A 17,406-nucleotide genomic window follows, 5' to 3' on the forward strand; every position below is an offset into this window, starting at 1 on the left:
CGGTCCGGCGGTCGAACCGGTCAAACCGGTGGACCGGTCATTGGACCGGGCCGGGTTTGGAATCAGATCGTTTGTGCACAGAGACCGTTGACTTAGTCAGCGACCCGGCGGTCGAACCGGGTTAAACCGGAAACCCGGTCGGTTTTGGCCGGTTTTGTCACTAACCGGATTTTGTGGAAAAATTATATTGCTATTGTTGGGACTCGAACTTCCGACCTTTGCCCTCACACTACCGCTTGCTTACCACCAAACCACTTCCAAATATGTTGATATAGTAGCTTTAGTATGATATATAAATGTTTTTTCAATTCTATCTTTTTTTCTCTAAAACAAATTTATTTGGAATCTTTTAATAAAAATTTATTACCCTCCAAACTCTATAAGTTATAAAATGGATTCCAAAAATAACATATTACATAATTCATTTAAAGACAAATATTATTTTTAATAAATTTTTACACTTAAAATTCATAAATAAGCTAGATAATTACATTAAATATAGATAAAATTTTACACTTGAAGTTTGGTATATTAATAAATAACTTTATATTTGATTGATTCTTATATGAATTAATTATTTTATAACAAATTAAATTAAATGAGCTTTTGTTATGACATTATTTATTACAATTTATATCATATATCTTATATAAATAATTATGAAATATAATATTTAAATATATGTAGTCACCCACCGGTTCAACCAGTAACCCGTTGACCCACCTCCTTCGCCGGGTTCCTTCCCGGGTTGGGTTTAATAACTATGCTAGGAGGAGATAGATAGGGAGGTGGAGCAAGGTGAGGGAGGTCAAGAGAGGAGGTGGTGAAGAGAAGGGGTGGAGGAGGAGGGAAGGAGAGAGAGAGAGTAAGAGAGAGAGAGCAAAAAAGGTGGGAAAAGGATGGCGGTACTTACTAGCTGGTGGAGATGCGACAAGCGATGGTGTTTTGAGGTGGGGAGGATGAAGGAAAAGAAAGGAAAGGAGAAAAAAATTTATGTGTTTTTGAGTATTTTTTTTGAAGCGTATAGTTTAAAATTTTTGGAGTGTTTATAGGAGTTATTATACATAAATTTGTTTAAAAAAAATTTTGTCTAATAAAAAAAGGTCTCAAAATAAAAAAACATGCTTCCATGCAAACCTACAGATCATCCATGAAGTATGAAGCAGAGCCGCATGATCTTGCTTATTAGTTGACGCGAGCATGACTGCATCTACAGGATGCCAAAAGCGATAGCACCCGGAACCATGATACCATGTAAGGGTTGATTATACATTTGACGAGGCTCCATCTTTTTGTATTCACATTTCACTACCCTTTGATATAGCTTGCCAATGATCTTGTATGTAGTACAGGCTGGGGGCTACAAGAACCAAATACTCGATTTTCTAGTCGTGTAAGCCTAAGGTCAAGACCCTTTTGTCTTTCTTTTTTTTTTTTTTTTTTTTTTTAACCCTTCCGCTCCTTTCCACTCCCAACTATCAAGCGTAGGACTTGAATCCTCAAAAGACTCTTAAGCGCCCTTTTCTAACCATTGGACTAAACCCAATGATTAGACCCTTTTGCCTTGTTAGGCACCTGCCTGCAATTATTAAATTTCCATGAGGCATTTGTTTTGGGTTTTTTTTTTTTTTTTTTTTTGCAGTTTTAACTTTTATCATGGTAATTGGAACGTTCTGTTAAGTTAAAGCCATCATATGCACGTCTATTATATAGACTCGTCAAAAGTTTGTGCTCGAGATGATAGAAAGAAATCATTGTAGAAAACTTGAAATTAGTCTCTACAATCAATTAGGATTTTGAACTTTTAAGATAGCAAAATAATTAGTTAGACTTTGCCAGCATCAGATGAATAGAGTTTAGAACGGCAAGGCCTTTGACGAAAACGAGCCTAGGACTACTGTATACTCAAATTGCTCGCAAGCTACTCATGAGCACCTCGATCAACAGCTGCTGAGCTTGAGCAACTCATTTGTCAAATTCGAGTCGAGCACGAGCCTTTGAGAAGGAGACTCGATTGCTAGCTCGACGAGCTTATTCAGACAATTAGGTTTTTTAATTAAAAATAATATATATGAAATTACACTTATATATTGGGTGCACTCGTAAACAAGCCAATACTACGAGTTTGAGCATATTCTATTCACCTGATAAAATAGAAGGGGAAACAAAAAAAAAAAAAAAGGAATGGCCACAAAATTTGGAAACGTTGCCGTAGACAACACGAGAGCGCGCACTGGCTGCGGGTTTACTTTTTAGAGTTTTAGTCGCGTCGGGGGACTCTAAAGTCCAGCGGATCCAACGAAGAAAATGGGTCCAACTACAACACAACAAAATGTTGCTTTCCTGATCAAGATTAGTACGAGAGGCTCCAGTTTGCAGTTGGCACCGTGTGAATTGAAAAGTAAGCCATCGTAGGCTGAAAAAATTTGCTGCCATTGTACGCTTTTGAGCCAACTAACAGTCTAACACAGCTGTGCCACATGTTACGCTATCCCTCGGGCCTCAATCATATTCTCCTCAATTGCAGTTGGAGACTGTACACCAAAAAGCAAAAAACACCACCCCGCCGGCCGCCACTTGCTTGCTTTTTTTTTTTCCCACTCCTTCTTCTGGTAAGTAAGTCTCGACTAGAGGTGGCAAAATGGGCGGGATGGGCGGGATTTGCTTGGGTTTGAGATGGAACCGAGTCATATGAGTTTGGGCTCAACCTTACCCATATGTGTTTTGGGACTAACTTGGGCGGGATCAATTTGGGATGGGTTTAGATTGATCCCGCCCAATACCCAAATTCATTTCCTACATACTTTTTTCTTTTAATTCATTTTTTATTTTTTATAAAATTTTAATATTTTTGATTTATTAAATTTCTTTTAGTTTTATTAAATAAACATGCAAGTGCTTTATACTCAAGATTCCCACCAAAAATTGGATTAACAAATAAAGGAAAAGATAGATATACAGCCATATTCTAATATATATCAAGATGGCCAAGGTCCGTTTGGATTGACTATTTTTCCAAAAAATAAGTTTTTCAAATACAATGTTACAGTAATATACAATAACTCAAGAAACATCCTATCCATATTAGTATATCAAATATTTCAAAAAAATTTTATAGTAAAAATTTTTCATATACACTGTTACAATAAAATATTTCAAAAACACCCCCCCAAAAACAGTTAATCCAAACGGAGCCCTTGCTATTTGAACCCAATGGGTACCCAAGTATTTCCCACCCTTTCCCATTCATTAATGGGTATAGTTGGGATGTGTCCCAACTTAAACCCAATATCAAATTATAATACCCATCCCGCCCAAAGTTCCTTTGGGCATGGATAGCCCATTGGGACTTGGGACAAATTGCCAGCTCTAGTCTCGACATTCACTAGCGCAAAGACCACTTCTGGTAATGCTACTCACTTTAGAATTTGCATAGGGCATGCGTCAACAAAAGTAGATCCACCGTCCTTTTATTTATTTATTTATTTATTTGTTATGTTAAAAAAAAAAACTTTTATCTTATTAGCTGGGTAAAATCTGAAAATACATACCCTTTTCTCTTTAGCGGGGCCTTCACTTCATACAGGACTTTAGTTGTGTTGGAAAGGACCCCCATTTTTTTTTTTTTTTTTTGTTGGTACGAGGCTCATATTTTATATGCTTTCAAATTACATCAGAGAAACCTTGTCCGCTGCTGTAGGTAGCATTAGTACCACCGACGATAGTAACTAATTTTTGAAGCTAAGCTAATTCTCTAATTCTTGGCAGCAGTTGCGGTGGTTCCCATCTGAAGCTGCTGCCCTGTCTTTTGTTTCTCCAACTCTCTCATTTTCGTCCTCCACTGGAAGAAGGTTCCAAACAGTTCTTCCATCTCCTCGAGGGTTCTACCCCGCGTTTCTGGGAGCAAGGTATAAAAGAACGCAAAGGCCACCGACGCGATTCCGGCGAACAAAAAGAAGGCCCCGCCTGTAGTAATCGCCTTGGATAGTGACAAGAAAGTCATGGAGATGACCCCACTCGTCACCCGATTCGCTGCCACGCCAATGCTGCATCCCTGAGCCCGCAGCCTCAGAGGGAATATCTCGGAGCTGTAGACCCACGTTATGGGCCCCAGCCCGATCGAGAAGAACGAGACGTAGGCTAATACCATGATCAGGCACCATGCTACGGCCCACACCATCTTATGCTCCGAATGATCAACGATGGTCAAGCCAACGCCCAAAAGTGCAAGCGAGCCTATCATGCCGGCGACGCTGGACAGAAGCAACGGGCGCCGTCCGACCTTGTCCAGGAAAAATGTAGCCACCAAGATGAACAACGTTTTGGTGAATCCAACGGCCATGGTGGCGAGCAACTTGTCAGTGTCCTTAGTTATGCCTGCCTTTTCGAATATTCTGGGGCTGTATAAAACCACGGCGTCAATGCCGCTGGATTGTTGGAAAAAATGGATACCAGCGCCCGCCAGTAAAATGTGAAGGACCGATGGAGTGGGGTGGACCAGCAGATCCCTCCAAACTCCTTCGCCGTGGCTTTTTTTAGAGACCGCCACGACGTCGTCGTTGCAGTGCTCGGGAATACCCGCGGCTTCCTTGATGTCGGACAATCTCAGCTGCGCTTCTTCTAACGAATCCGAGGTTTTGTCCAAAACTCCCTTGGCTTCGCCGAGCCGACCCTGCATGACCAGCCAACGGGGTGACTCGGGCATGGCCAGGACTCCTAAGGCCAGGAAAACAGACGGGACTGCTCCGATTCCCAGCATAAAACGCCAACCCAAGTGAGGTGGGAGCTTGGAAAATCCATAATTTGATACGTAGCCCAGCAATATGCCTGTCGACAAAAAACCACTGATGAGTTACTACTAGTAGTTCCTTGCTATTGTTTTTGATAGATTCAAATCTCAAACTTTTTTAAATTCAGAGCTTCTTTAAATTTTGCAACGACACGTCTAATCCAACCTAACATACTCCTGAATCGAAGAAATCTAACGAAACTAAACCACCGTGAGACCAGACTGATGCACGAGTATGAATTTAGAACATTTACCCTTCTTAAACTAAGAGTTTTTCTCCTTCCGTGGTGATCTAATTTAAGTTCTGCGGATCGGTGTGGTATTTGATGGTTGACCGTTGCTCTCTTTAGTTTTTACAGCAAGACAAGATTAACGCATCATTTGGTTTGATTAAGGATTAGGAATTAAGAATATTTGTTCAATTTCCAAAGGTGTTGTGGCTAACCCCTACGTGGAGCGTGGACCCATGTGTAGAATTTTCTTTCCCATAATTAAAAACTAGTAGTACTAAAATAATAAATGATTGAACCGTTTTAGACAAAAATGATGCTATATCTTACGACCGCTATCCCTCGTTGAAGCTAAATTCAACGAGGGAGGGAATCAGTGACGGGCTGGCAGGTGGCAGGCACGTATGTAGCGTATTATTTATTTTTGTATTTTTAAAATTTGGTAGGGACAGGATAGCAACTTATTATGCAGAAGAAACGTACCTAGTCCCACCTAACAGGTAACGCGTTACTTGTCAGAGTATTGTATCGTGCATACCCAATACCGATGCATCAATAATAGATTAAAAAAAATGAAAAACGAAAAATAGGTTGCGTCGAACAAGTCAATTATCATGTGTATAACCTTTTACTCCTGAGGTTTTTTTTTTTTTTTTCTTTTTGTTTTCCATTTTTTACTCCACCATTTTTTATTTGTCTCTATCTATTTCTAGTGAACTGTGCAAATCAGGATATATATATATATATATATATATATATATAGTATATATTAAAGAGAACACAACACACCGGCGTTAATAAAGACTTCAGGGAAGGAAGTAAGGAAGCCGCGGGACGACGCCGGAGAGACCTCAGCTGTATAGACGGGAGCTATCATGAGTGCATAACCGACTCCAACGCCCGCAACGAACCTGCCAACCATTAGGAAGGCATAGTTGGTGGAGAAGCCCATCAAGAGTGCACCGGCGAAGAATATAGCCGAAGCAAACACTATTGTGAGCCGGCGGCCAATCCAGTCGGAAGTCCGCCCCGCAGCAGCTGATCCCAGGAGAGAGTAGAGGTTCAGGATGCCTACCAGGATTTCAACCTTGACGTCGCTTAGCTTGAAGTCTCTTTTGATGTAAATTGCTGCGCCACTCATTACTCCAATATCTGCATGAATACCAAATAAACCCAAAACAAAGACAAAACAGTTCGAAAATTTTATTATATTTCGCTCCCAAAAAAAAAAAAATTACACTTATTATACAGCAGAATGAACCGTGCACGAACTGATTGTAAATTTATAAAGCAGTAAAAGTTCTTCTTATAGTTAAGTTCGTTTTGTGTGTAATAGTAGTAGCACTCGATTTGCACGTACAGTTATTAATTATACATGCAAGTAGATAAATGTGATGATGATTGCAGTTGTTAACTCCAAAAAGAAGTCATGGGTGCTAAAAAGGAACACGTACCATAGCCTAGCAAGACAGAAGTCATGGATGCTAAAAAGGAACACGCCAGGGCATACTTGTTTCGTTTAGGTTTCTTGGGTGGGTCGAAGTCTGCAATAACTTTTGGGGTCTGGCCGGAGAAAACATCATTCTCTGCAGGTTTCCGGGTGCCCATTTGGAAGAAAGAGCAGCTCTAGAAATATACTAGTCTGGAACCCGAGAAAAAGAGAAGAAGGGGGAATGCTGCCCACTGTTCAAATGATGGTGGGCATGGGCATTTGAGTTGAAAGGATGGTACCCAAGTTCGAGAGGCCTATATAGAGAAGTACCGGACTGGAAGGTGAAAGAGACAAAGCACAGGACACTTCACCCCACTCGATTGAGTCTCAACTTGGGAGCTTGTTTTTCCTACACCACATACTGGAAGTTAATAATTGATTGATTGGAAAAAATAATGGTCAATTAGTCTTCCTCCTCCATCACGTAATCCAAGCAAATCGTACGGGTGTAATTTTTAGCTTTACGTATCCAATTGACGTGGACTTATAATTTGGGTACGCCCTTGTATTTTCAATTCAGCATAGCACCTAACACTCGCACATACACCATCATTGTTCATCCAAATAATTTCCCCCGTCTTATTGGAGTTGGGGAAGATTTTGATGCTGCATATCTAAATACAACTGCCTGTAAAGTAAAGGGTTTAGCCTAACCTTGTGCAAACTCATGTCTCCTGATACGTGCTATGGGAGATGTTTTGGATTAGTGCATGGTGGACCTCATGCAACGCGAATGGAACAAAAGTCATTAATGAGTTTGTTTGGATAGAGAGAATTTGGAAAAAAAAATTTTGCCTCACAAATCTCAATCACTTTTTTATCTTCCCAATCACCTTTTTATCTCACACACGTCACATCATAAAAAATACTACAGTAAATATCTCAAATAAATCATCCAAATAAACTCTTATCCAAACAAACTATTAGGTTGCGCTAAACCACCGACAAAGAATTTCGGCCTAAATAGTGGTATAAATTTTAGAGGGGGCAAAATGGATGCATATCAATTTATTTATCCATCTAAATAAACCAATGTTAAATGGATATGGATGCTTAAGAAAAAAATTTTATGACTTAAAATGGATAATCATTTAAACCCATTTAAATAAGTAGATTTAATTAAATGAATTATTCGTGTCATTCATATAAATCCATTTTTCCATAAAAAAAAAAAGCAATTGGGCTGAATTTAACCACATCCGGAAGATTGCTTTCCTTGTGCCGGATCCGTAGGCTCTAGTTCCATGAATTTCTTCTTCCTTTTAAAAAAAAAAAAAAAAAAAACTTACTTTAGAACTTACTCTCTCTTGAAGAAGTATGATTGTGGATGTATCTGTGTTTATGCTAATCTTTCCCCTATTAGAGAGAAAGCTTCCGACTGAGTGGAGGAAATGAACTCCTAACCTGTATGCAATTCGCAAGAGAATTTGTAGCTAGCTAGATTCTCCGTAGCATGCCGAGTCTCGGAGCTACATACTAGTTATTCCTAATATTTCTCTTTCCAGTTTGTTTATGGTGCAAATGATGCATTATCAACATTGAATTGATACTCCTTTTGCGGCCATTGCAAAAATAAGCTCCATCTCCATCATTCCTCGTCATTATCCTTGCTATTCACATCATGAGCATGATGATTGTCAGCTTCATTGTAATTTTTTTTTTATGAATTTGATAATTATCTTGGAAAAACATTAATTTGATGAGAAAAGGAAGAGACAGGGATCCAGACTCTTTTTTTTTTTTTTTTGAAGGAAAGACGGGGGTCGAGACTTGAGAGCAAAGAAACCAAAACTTAATTAGTACTGAGTTAGTATTAAAAAATAAATGTGCTTGATACAACCACAGACTGTCGACATAAAATCCAACTATCTTGGTTTTAAAACTTTTAGTAGATGATAGGTACTTTATTTTGCCAAAGACAAGTTACCATGGGGATAGATCACAAAATAAGAATTTTATTTTGATATGGACTTGATCCGTAGGTAGATCATATGACAATCATGTATGTATCCATTTGCTTGTGATATAATGCACCAACATGCAAATGAATCTGCACATACCATAGCAAGTAAATTTGCAATAAAGCCAGGGTTACAACTTGCGAGGAGGGGGTAGAGCTACAATCGAACCGACCTGCTCGTGTATAATCGAACCGAGCTGCTCGGTCAAAAGCTCAATTTTGACTCAAGTTGACCGAGTTCAAGTAGTTGGATAGGTCTAACAAGTCGAGTTCGAATATCTAACAGCATGGTTTGAAAACTTGTCGAGTCTTATCAAGTTTTTTAATTTTAATTCTTTAATGTAATATTATTATTATGAAATTATCCTTGTGCTCATAAGAGTGATTGAAGTTATGAAATGTTTCGAGTCATGTGAAATTTTATGAAGGTCAATAATGTCTTTTCACTCAAATTTTGTCAAACAAAATGAAATCTCAAATTCTTTCTAACTCGAGCTTGGTAAGGGTCGTATTGAATCGAATCCCATAGAGTCGTGCTCGAGTTCTGTGAGCAATGTATCGATCTCGAGTTCGAATTCTAATAATACTACTCACTTGAGTTCGAGTATCCTTCTTACTTGGCGAATTGAGTTCGAATATGGTGATACTCGAGTTCAATTCAACTCGATTACATCTGAGGAGGGGGGAGACAAAAAACAAAAAAAAAAAAAAGAAAAAAGAATGCGACACTCACTTCTTGGATACGAAGTTACTATTTAGGATGAAGTTTGGCACAGACAGTAGTAGTAATTTAGAAACCGCACACAGCCTCGAAGAGTTAGATGCGGGCCTCTCAAGTTCCATTTTACTACACATTTGTGGATGAAATGGTGATTTTGACTTTGTTTAACACTATAATGCACTTTATTTATATTTTATTTGTAATTTATTTATACCTTTATCCGGAGTCATTCACATTCAAAGATAAACTTGTTTGAAATAGAAGCTGCGGAGTGAGGCCCCATCCACGATATGCACGGCGTTAACCTTAAAATGCAGAAGCCGGTTATGGCTTAAAAGGGCAGATTCGCATCAGCAGAACCGGTGCCTTGCTCTCGAGCGGGGGATACCGCATGCCTCTCGGTTGTATGTCTTGAATTGAGATTAATCTTTTTGTTTTGTTCGTGTCAATAAATATAGGAATACATACATGTAAATATGAGGTCAATACTATCCTCTGTGTACAAACGCTCTTTCTTGATGTGAATGAAAGGTATTACTAGAATTTTGCTCAAAAAAAAAAAAAAAAAAAGAAAGGACCTAAGGGCAGATTCGATTGGAGTCGTCTGGGTAAGTGCATTTTCAGAGTAAGGTTATGCCTTGGTCGGACCGCAGTTGTTGGCCGGTTAGGTAATGGTCAAAAGGCATCCAACTTCGTCATCAGTACCAAGGGTGACTCGACAATTATGGTCGGTAAGTATTTGAGAAACTGAACGATTACCCATGATTAAAAAAAATCATTATATTAAGAAAAATATCTGGCCGAGCACCGAAATCAAAATTCAGACGCAGTGTTCAAGTAGCCTACAAAACCCAAAAAATGTAAAAAAAATAAAATAAAATTAAGCCCTTCTTCTTCTTCTTCTTCTTCTTCTTTTTTTTTTTTAAAAAAAAAAAGCAAATTCAAGCCCTTCATTATTGTCTTTACTTTAACCTCTAATTTTAATACTCATGTGATACCATTCGAACTAATCACAAACTAGGGGAGCTGCTGGAACGCCTCTACATATTCATTAACATGCAGGCGCACGCACTTACCATATAAACTCTCAGAACGTATTTTTTAATATGTCATTTCATGTATATATATATATGCTCCATAAATTGGTGTGGAGATGTCGGCACCACAAATATTTGGTTTGGCTGCTTATCCGCCTTCGCCTGTTGTTGCTTCATCTACTGCAGAATTTGTCTGGTCCAGAAATAAGCACGACATCCATTGCTCAACCTTATCATCTAAAACTCTACCGACTTATTCTAATTTGTTTACCACGAAGATGTGATGTAAAGATTTAAGGGATAATTTCAGAAACCTCTCCTAAGGTTTCTAACTATTGCACTAACTTCCTTCAGGTTTCAAAAATCACACTAATCTCTCTTGAGGTTAATTATCTCGTAACATTTAGACCCAATCAATACTTAAAACGTGATATTATACTAAAACAATAATATGATTTCATCATTACCCTTGATCTACTACATAATTTAATTAATTTAATATCAACCTGCACATTAAAGAAAAACACTAAAATCTGTTGTTTGTCATTATGGATCAAATCACATACAGTATCAAAAAATAGTATGCTATATTATAATTTTCACTTAATATAAGATCAAAATTACTCTATTCAGTTACATACCTATTATCAAACATGATCAGTAACAAATAATCAAAAAATTTGCAATCAAAATATTATACAGAATAAACTTTAACATTATAAATATTCTTATCAATATATTAAGTTTAGTTGTTGAGATTTTTATAGTATTAAAATTCGCTCTTTATAATATTTTGGTTACACAATTTTTTTATTATTTGTTGTTGATAATGTTTGACAATGGGTTGGTGATTAAAAAGAGTGATTTCGATCTTACATTAAGTGTAATATATAAAATGATATACTATTTTTTATGCCACATGTAATTTAATCTCTGATGATAAACAATAAAATCTAGTGTTTTCTTTAATGTTTGGATTAGTATTAGATTAATTAAACAATATAGTAATGAGGGGCAATGGCGGAATCATATTATCTTGTCTCTCCTAATCTCACTATTTAATTATTAATTGGATCTAAATGTCACAAGATAATAAATCTCAAGGGAGGTTATTATAATTTTTAAAATTTGGAGATAGCTAATGAAATAGTTAAAAACTTTAGAGGAGGTTTTTGAAAGTATAAACAAAAGAAAAGATGGTAACCCTCTAATATTTTTCCTTCTCTCTCCAGTCAAGTCAAACACGTGTTGTCAATGATTAGCTACGTAAACCAAGTATACGGTGTGACGGGAAGTCAAAGGTTCAAACCTTAACTCTTACCACCTACCACTATATGTGACTTGTCAATTTTAAGTGATTTAAATTCATACAAATGCCTAGTATATCCATCTGATTCGATGATGATTCAATTTCTATCAATTTCTAAATTGGCCTAGTTGAATCCTATCCTTTAGAATAATTTGGAGTAGAAGTAGAAGTAAATATATTATAAACAAGTGACAACTGAAAAAAGAAAAAAGAAAAAAAGCACAGAACAACTACATAAGCCGATCAAACTGCTGGCCCATTCAGTCTTTCATTTTCATGCCCAGATTTCATTTCATTTCAGCTCCGTCCAAATCCAGACTGACACCAGCGTAAGCTTTTCTGAAGTCAACAATGATGGGCTTTGCAATATTGGTGGACCCCCACGTTCCAATTTCCACAAAATTCGTCATCTATGTATATGGTCCACGTGAGTTTGTGACTATGTGCTAGGCCACGACTTCTAGCTTTTATACCAACACCAAAGGAAAAAGGGCTAATCACATTTTATCCCTCTTAAAAAATACTCCATTTCTTAGTTTATCCCATAATTTTTAATTTTGCTCACTTAACTCCTTTTAGAACAAAATTATCCTTGCATTATTTTAACTTTTCATTTACCTTGTTTCCTTTCTTTTATTTCTTTTTTATTTAATTCTTTCTCTTTTCCACAAAAATCTTTACCTTAATGATTGAAATTAAAAAAGAGTAATTGCAGAGATCTATTTTCTCCTTAAATGATTAAAAAAATATTCAAATTACTTTCCTAAAATACAATTTTTTAGCCTTTCAATTTTTTCAATTTTGAATTTTTCTCTTCCCTTTATAGTTTCTCATTTTATTCTCAAAAAAATATCATAAGATAAAATGAAATTTCTATTCGGAAGGATGAAAGAGAGAAGAAAAAGAAAAAGAAATTAAAGAAAGGAAAATAATTTTATTCCTTCACAAACATCATGTTTTAATTCTTTTTTATTTTATTAAGATCCAAAAACTATTAATTGAATAATACACAAAATTTAACAAATTCAAAATATCAAAATGCATAAAAAATGAGATCTTTTATGAATTTTCTACTGTATTTTTTAATTTTCTATTATATATTGCTTTTTTGAAACTGTTATATTTATTTTTTACTTAATTAATAGTTAAGAAAATAAAAAAAATTAAAATATGATATTTATAAAGAAAAACTAGTAATATAATAAAAAATGGAATAGAAGGTGACACAGAATATGAGATAGAATATTCATTGTGCAGTTCTTCGCTGTGACTAAAGGAGTTGGAGTCCACACAAGAAACGTCAGAGGTTTACTCGTCAATGTGAGCAATAGTCTAAACTGATGAGTGATGACCATCATAAAAAATTATTCTTCCTTTTGGAAATATTTGTTGGAAATATTTGAAAAAGAGTATGTATATATATATATGTGTGTGTGTGTGCGCCTTTTGACGCAATTGTTGACTGGCTTTAATGGAGGTAGACGTTTGAGTTTGCGTATGAGAATACATTCGATTCATACGTACACACCAGAGATTCCGTATGCTGCAGCCTGCATGTGAAGCTAAATTTTGAAACGGAAGTTTCAAAAAAGAAAAAAGAAAAAAAACAAAAAACTTGCGCTACTTACTACTGACTTTTTAAAGATAGAGAGACAGGATGACTTCTTTAAAAATAATTTGTGCCAACTTCAACGATTATCTGCCCAAGATTCTTTCTTACATTATATATGTATATATAGACATGTTCATCCAAACTTCCCTCTATAATAATTGTCAACAGCGTTGGACAGATGTGTAAGCTAAGTTTGCCTCCGTGTTTGGACAGATGTATAAATGGATCTTTTAATTATAATTAAAGAAAAAAAAGCCGCCGGATAACGGATCATCTGCTTGCACCAGCAGAAAAAGAAAGGGGGGAGGGAGGATATAACAGTTGCTCATAGCTGGATTGTTCGATCCCTGATTATGTTGGTTGATTAAAACACCAATCTGTGCAATTGTAAATAATTAAGCGACAAACATCTTTGACCCCTCATTCCAAGAGGAGCTGTCGGAGAACGTAACAGAGAGAGAATGCTGTCCAGTGATGATTTGTGGAAATCATCAGTGACTGGCAAAATAAACCACAGTAGAAGAGAACAATTATTAGGCCGCCGGCCGGCGTTCTTGGTTTCTTGTAGGGTTTGAATATGCGGAGTAGTAATTCAAAACATTCATCCGGACGTTTGTAAATTGACATCTAAAGAGCAATGTTTTAAAAACCGGACCGTTAATCGAACCGGTGAAGTGAAAGGGTCGATATTCAACCGGTCGGATCGGTTCAATCTCGGTTCAATGAATTTTTAAAAAAATAATTTATATAAATATATATGTGCACAAAATAAGACATGTAATGGATAATTTAATACTTTATATGATGAAAAGTTTACTATTTTGGAATAACTTGGATTTTTAAAAATAAATTTTTTAAATTATAAGTTAAAACAAATAAATTTCATCTCAATTTCAATTATATCTACCAAAAAAATCTTAAATATAATCCAAAAATATCACAATATTTGAAATTATACAAAATTCACGTCTATGAGAATTTAGACATTGTGAACTTAAATTTTAATTTACATTTTGGAATTTAAATTTACAATTTAAAAAAGGAAGTTTGGAGTTCGAAAAAAATCAAGAGAATTGAAAATAGAAATGCAAATTTGATAAGAAACAAAAAATGAGATAAAAGTGAGTGATTGTGGTATTAAATAAATTGGGTTAAAGAAAAATAATTCTTTTTTAACTTTTTAAAATTTAATGGACAAAAACAAAATTAAAATATGGAAGAAAACATCAATAAATTAAAAATAAAGAGGTTTGATTAAAAAATGAGTGGCAAAAGAAAAGATGATAGAGAGAGAGAGAGAGTGTGTGTGTGTGTGTGTGTGTATGTGTTGAAGATTAAAAAGAAAGAGTCATGAAATGATGATATTTTGTAAAAAAAATGGAACAAAAGAAATATGAGTGTTTGTTTTATATAAATAAGTTATCAAAAAAAACTAATAAGATGTGATAGTGCAACGGTTACTACATTGATCTTCTATTACAAAGGTCTTGAGTTCGAATCTTGGTAACTACATTTTGCAAAAAAAAAAAAAAAGGAAAACTCAAAAACCGGAAATAACCGGTTCAAATCCGGTTCAGCGGTTTCACGGTCTGACCGGTTTCTTGACAAAGTCAAACCTGGCATTGAATCGGATCGGAGCCATGGCCGATTCGCGGTTCAACCGGTCGAACCGGCCGATCTGGTTCGGTTTTCAAAACACTGCTAAAGAGGGGGGGAGAAGAAAAAGGAAATGGCCAATCCCCGTACAGATTATAGGGAGGGACGTTCTGCAAGGACAATTATGAACTATATATCCATTCTGCATTAACAAGTATGCAGTACCATTTTGATGATTAGTTCTGAGGACGTACGTGGGAAATTTGCCCGAGTTAATGATTGGAAGGCCTGCTTGATCCTGAGCACTTCACTGCATGTTTGTGGGCATATAATAATATTATTTACACCCTGTACGTTTGGTATTATGTAGGGATAATGTAGTCAGGTAGAAGACAAAACGTAGCTCAATTTGGTGACTATTAGAACGTCAATGATCAATGAAGAATAATCCAGGGATACCAGGTTTAAATTTCAAGCCCAGCTTCTAAATTATGAACGAGTGCTAATTACGAGAATCAAGTTTGACGTATCTTTTAGTTCGCAACGAATTTTCTATCTCACTCTCTGTCCCATTTTTTATTACATTACTATTTCTCTTTCATAAATATCATATTTTAGTTCTTTTTTGTTTTCTTAAAATTCAATAACCATTAATTAAATAAAAAATTCATACAACAGTCTCAAAAAAGTAATATATTATAGAAAATTAATAAAATTCATTAAAAAACTCATTTTTTTATGCATTTTGATTTTTTCAATTCGTTAAATTTTATGTATATTACTCAATTAATAGTTATTGGATCTTAAAGAAATCAAAAAAATAAAATATGATATTTATGAAGGAAAAATAACAATATAAAAAAAAATGGGACAGAAATTGATACAGTGATTAGGACAAATAGTCACAAGGTTGCCCTACCTCACACCATATAGATATGCACGTTGCCTATAATATAATATTGGGCAACGATGAATTTTAGCAGCAGCCTTGCTGCAGGTCTTGCATGATCTGTAGCCCATAACCAAGCAAATAATAATAATAGTTTTTCTTTTGGCAATAATAACATGATTCTAAGTCCCAAGTCGTAAAAGGATTAGACTTGCATCGCCCATATCATTCTCTGGCTTCTTACACAAAAATGTAATTCGTGGGGTCATGGACTCAAAATGTCTTCATTATATATCTAATTTAATTGCCCCGTAGTCTCTGCAAGTGCCGACTCCACAGTAGAGTGTGACGTACATATGTTAATGTTAATTTATTGGTTGTTTCATGTGGAAAAAGAAAAAAGAAAAAGATGAAGTACTAATCATTGTAGCTTTCATACCATGGTATTTAAAAGAAAACGTCCATATCTAGTTTCTGCTGTGGGTTCCAGGAGGTAAATTTAGAAAAAACAATTCTGCTAGGGGTGCTTTCCGGGGTTAGTGGGGGTTAGTTAACTTTTAGTAGCAGGGCATTTGTCCATGTGGAGGGTTCTTTCCCACATCGGTACTGGGAGGGGGGGTTGGGAATGGGTAGATAAGTTTCCTGGACGCTTTCAAAAGTTGCCGACTTTTAAAGGTTGCTCAAGACCTAAAAAGGTTGCTCGGGACCTAAGCTTATCTTGTCGAATTCTTGAGTTTTCCATAAGAAAATGTTAGAAAAAAAAAAAGTTGCAAAATAGTCCATTTCACGTGCCATCAAAATCTGAATTCGGACTGAATTCATCCATCGATCGAGTTTGACCCAATTGCACGGGTCTCCTTCAACAATGACCGCTGGCATTTTGGCAGGCAACTTTTAATTATTGTTTGTTGAATGCCAGTCGATCATTGAAGAAGAACATAACATGTATGATATATGGGCCTCAATTTTCGGGGATTTGATGGTTGACGACAGGGTCACAAGATGCCCTTCATTTGCCCACTCGTACGTTAGCCACAATAATGCACCTATTCTCTTGTTAATAGGATGGCCGCGTCAGGTCTCCGTCAAGTTAGACTTTGCATCCTTGCTGACCGGACTTCAACGTCTCTTGTATTCTTGAACAATTTTCCGATCACTACCGTCTCATAACTTAATTGCTACTTGATCTGATTTACAAACATGGTTCAAAGTCGCAATCGTGGCCGCGAAGGTCGCTCGGACTATTTCACATCGGTTTCAACATATTGGTCACGATCTCGACGAGACGCAAATTTTTAAAACATTTAATATTTTAAAAATCATTAAAAAAATGATAAGCAAAAATAATAAAAATTCAACTTGACTCGCAATGATTCGATACGATTCGGCCGTTTTTAATCTGTCTCGACCAGATTCTCGACGATCCGAAACGCTACCGATTGATTAGTAAGACTAGTAATTGGGGATGAAACTCGTGATCACAATTCACTGTACAATAAAATTAACCATCACATAATGGCATCTGGACTAACTAATAAATAGTAATGCTTGGTTTAGTTATTTTCTAACAAAATGTCTGTCTCAAAATGCATTTGTTCTTTTTCTTTTTCTGGGTAAAAGCCTGGATGCATCCGAAGTAGAATTAGGGCACCCTGGGAGTCAAAGACGACTCCTCAATAGTGCCAAGTGGCAACTACTTTGGGCGTAGACTAGACCACCTTAGGAGTGGGACAGAGGACCATACGGCTTTTCCTAATTCTTCTCCATTCAG

The 17,406-nt window shown here is 36.2% G+C and overlaps 1 protein-coding gene across 1 annotated transcript; it reads right to left on the bottom strand.

Annotated features, from left to right (window-relative positions):
- Window positions 1-3,553: 3,553 nt before the first annotated feature.
- LOC113731313 (polyol transporter 5-like) lies at window positions 3,554-6,748 on the bottom strand. The gene is made up of 3 exons (XM_027256504.2): window positions 6,474-6,748; window positions 5,809-6,171; window positions 3,554-4,827 (listed from the first exon to the last, which is right to left on the bottom strand). The coding sequence occupies exons 1-3, from the start codon at window positions 6,625-6,627 to the stop codon at window positions 3,755-3,757; spliced, it is 1,590 nt and encodes a 529-aa protein (XP_027112305.1). The 5' UTR covers window positions 6,628-6,748; the 3' UTR covers window positions 3,554-3,754.
- Between the last annotated feature and the right edge of the window lie 10,658 nt (window positions 6,749-17,406).

Source organism: Coffea arabica, chromosome 2c (genome assembly GCF_036785885.1).
Source record: "Coffea arabica cultivar ET-39 chromosome 2c, Coffea Arabica ET-39 HiFi, whole genome shotgun sequence".
NCBI classification, from domain to species: Eukaryota; Viridiplantae; Streptophyta; class Magnoliopsida; order Gentianales; family Rubiaceae; genus Coffea; species Coffea arabica.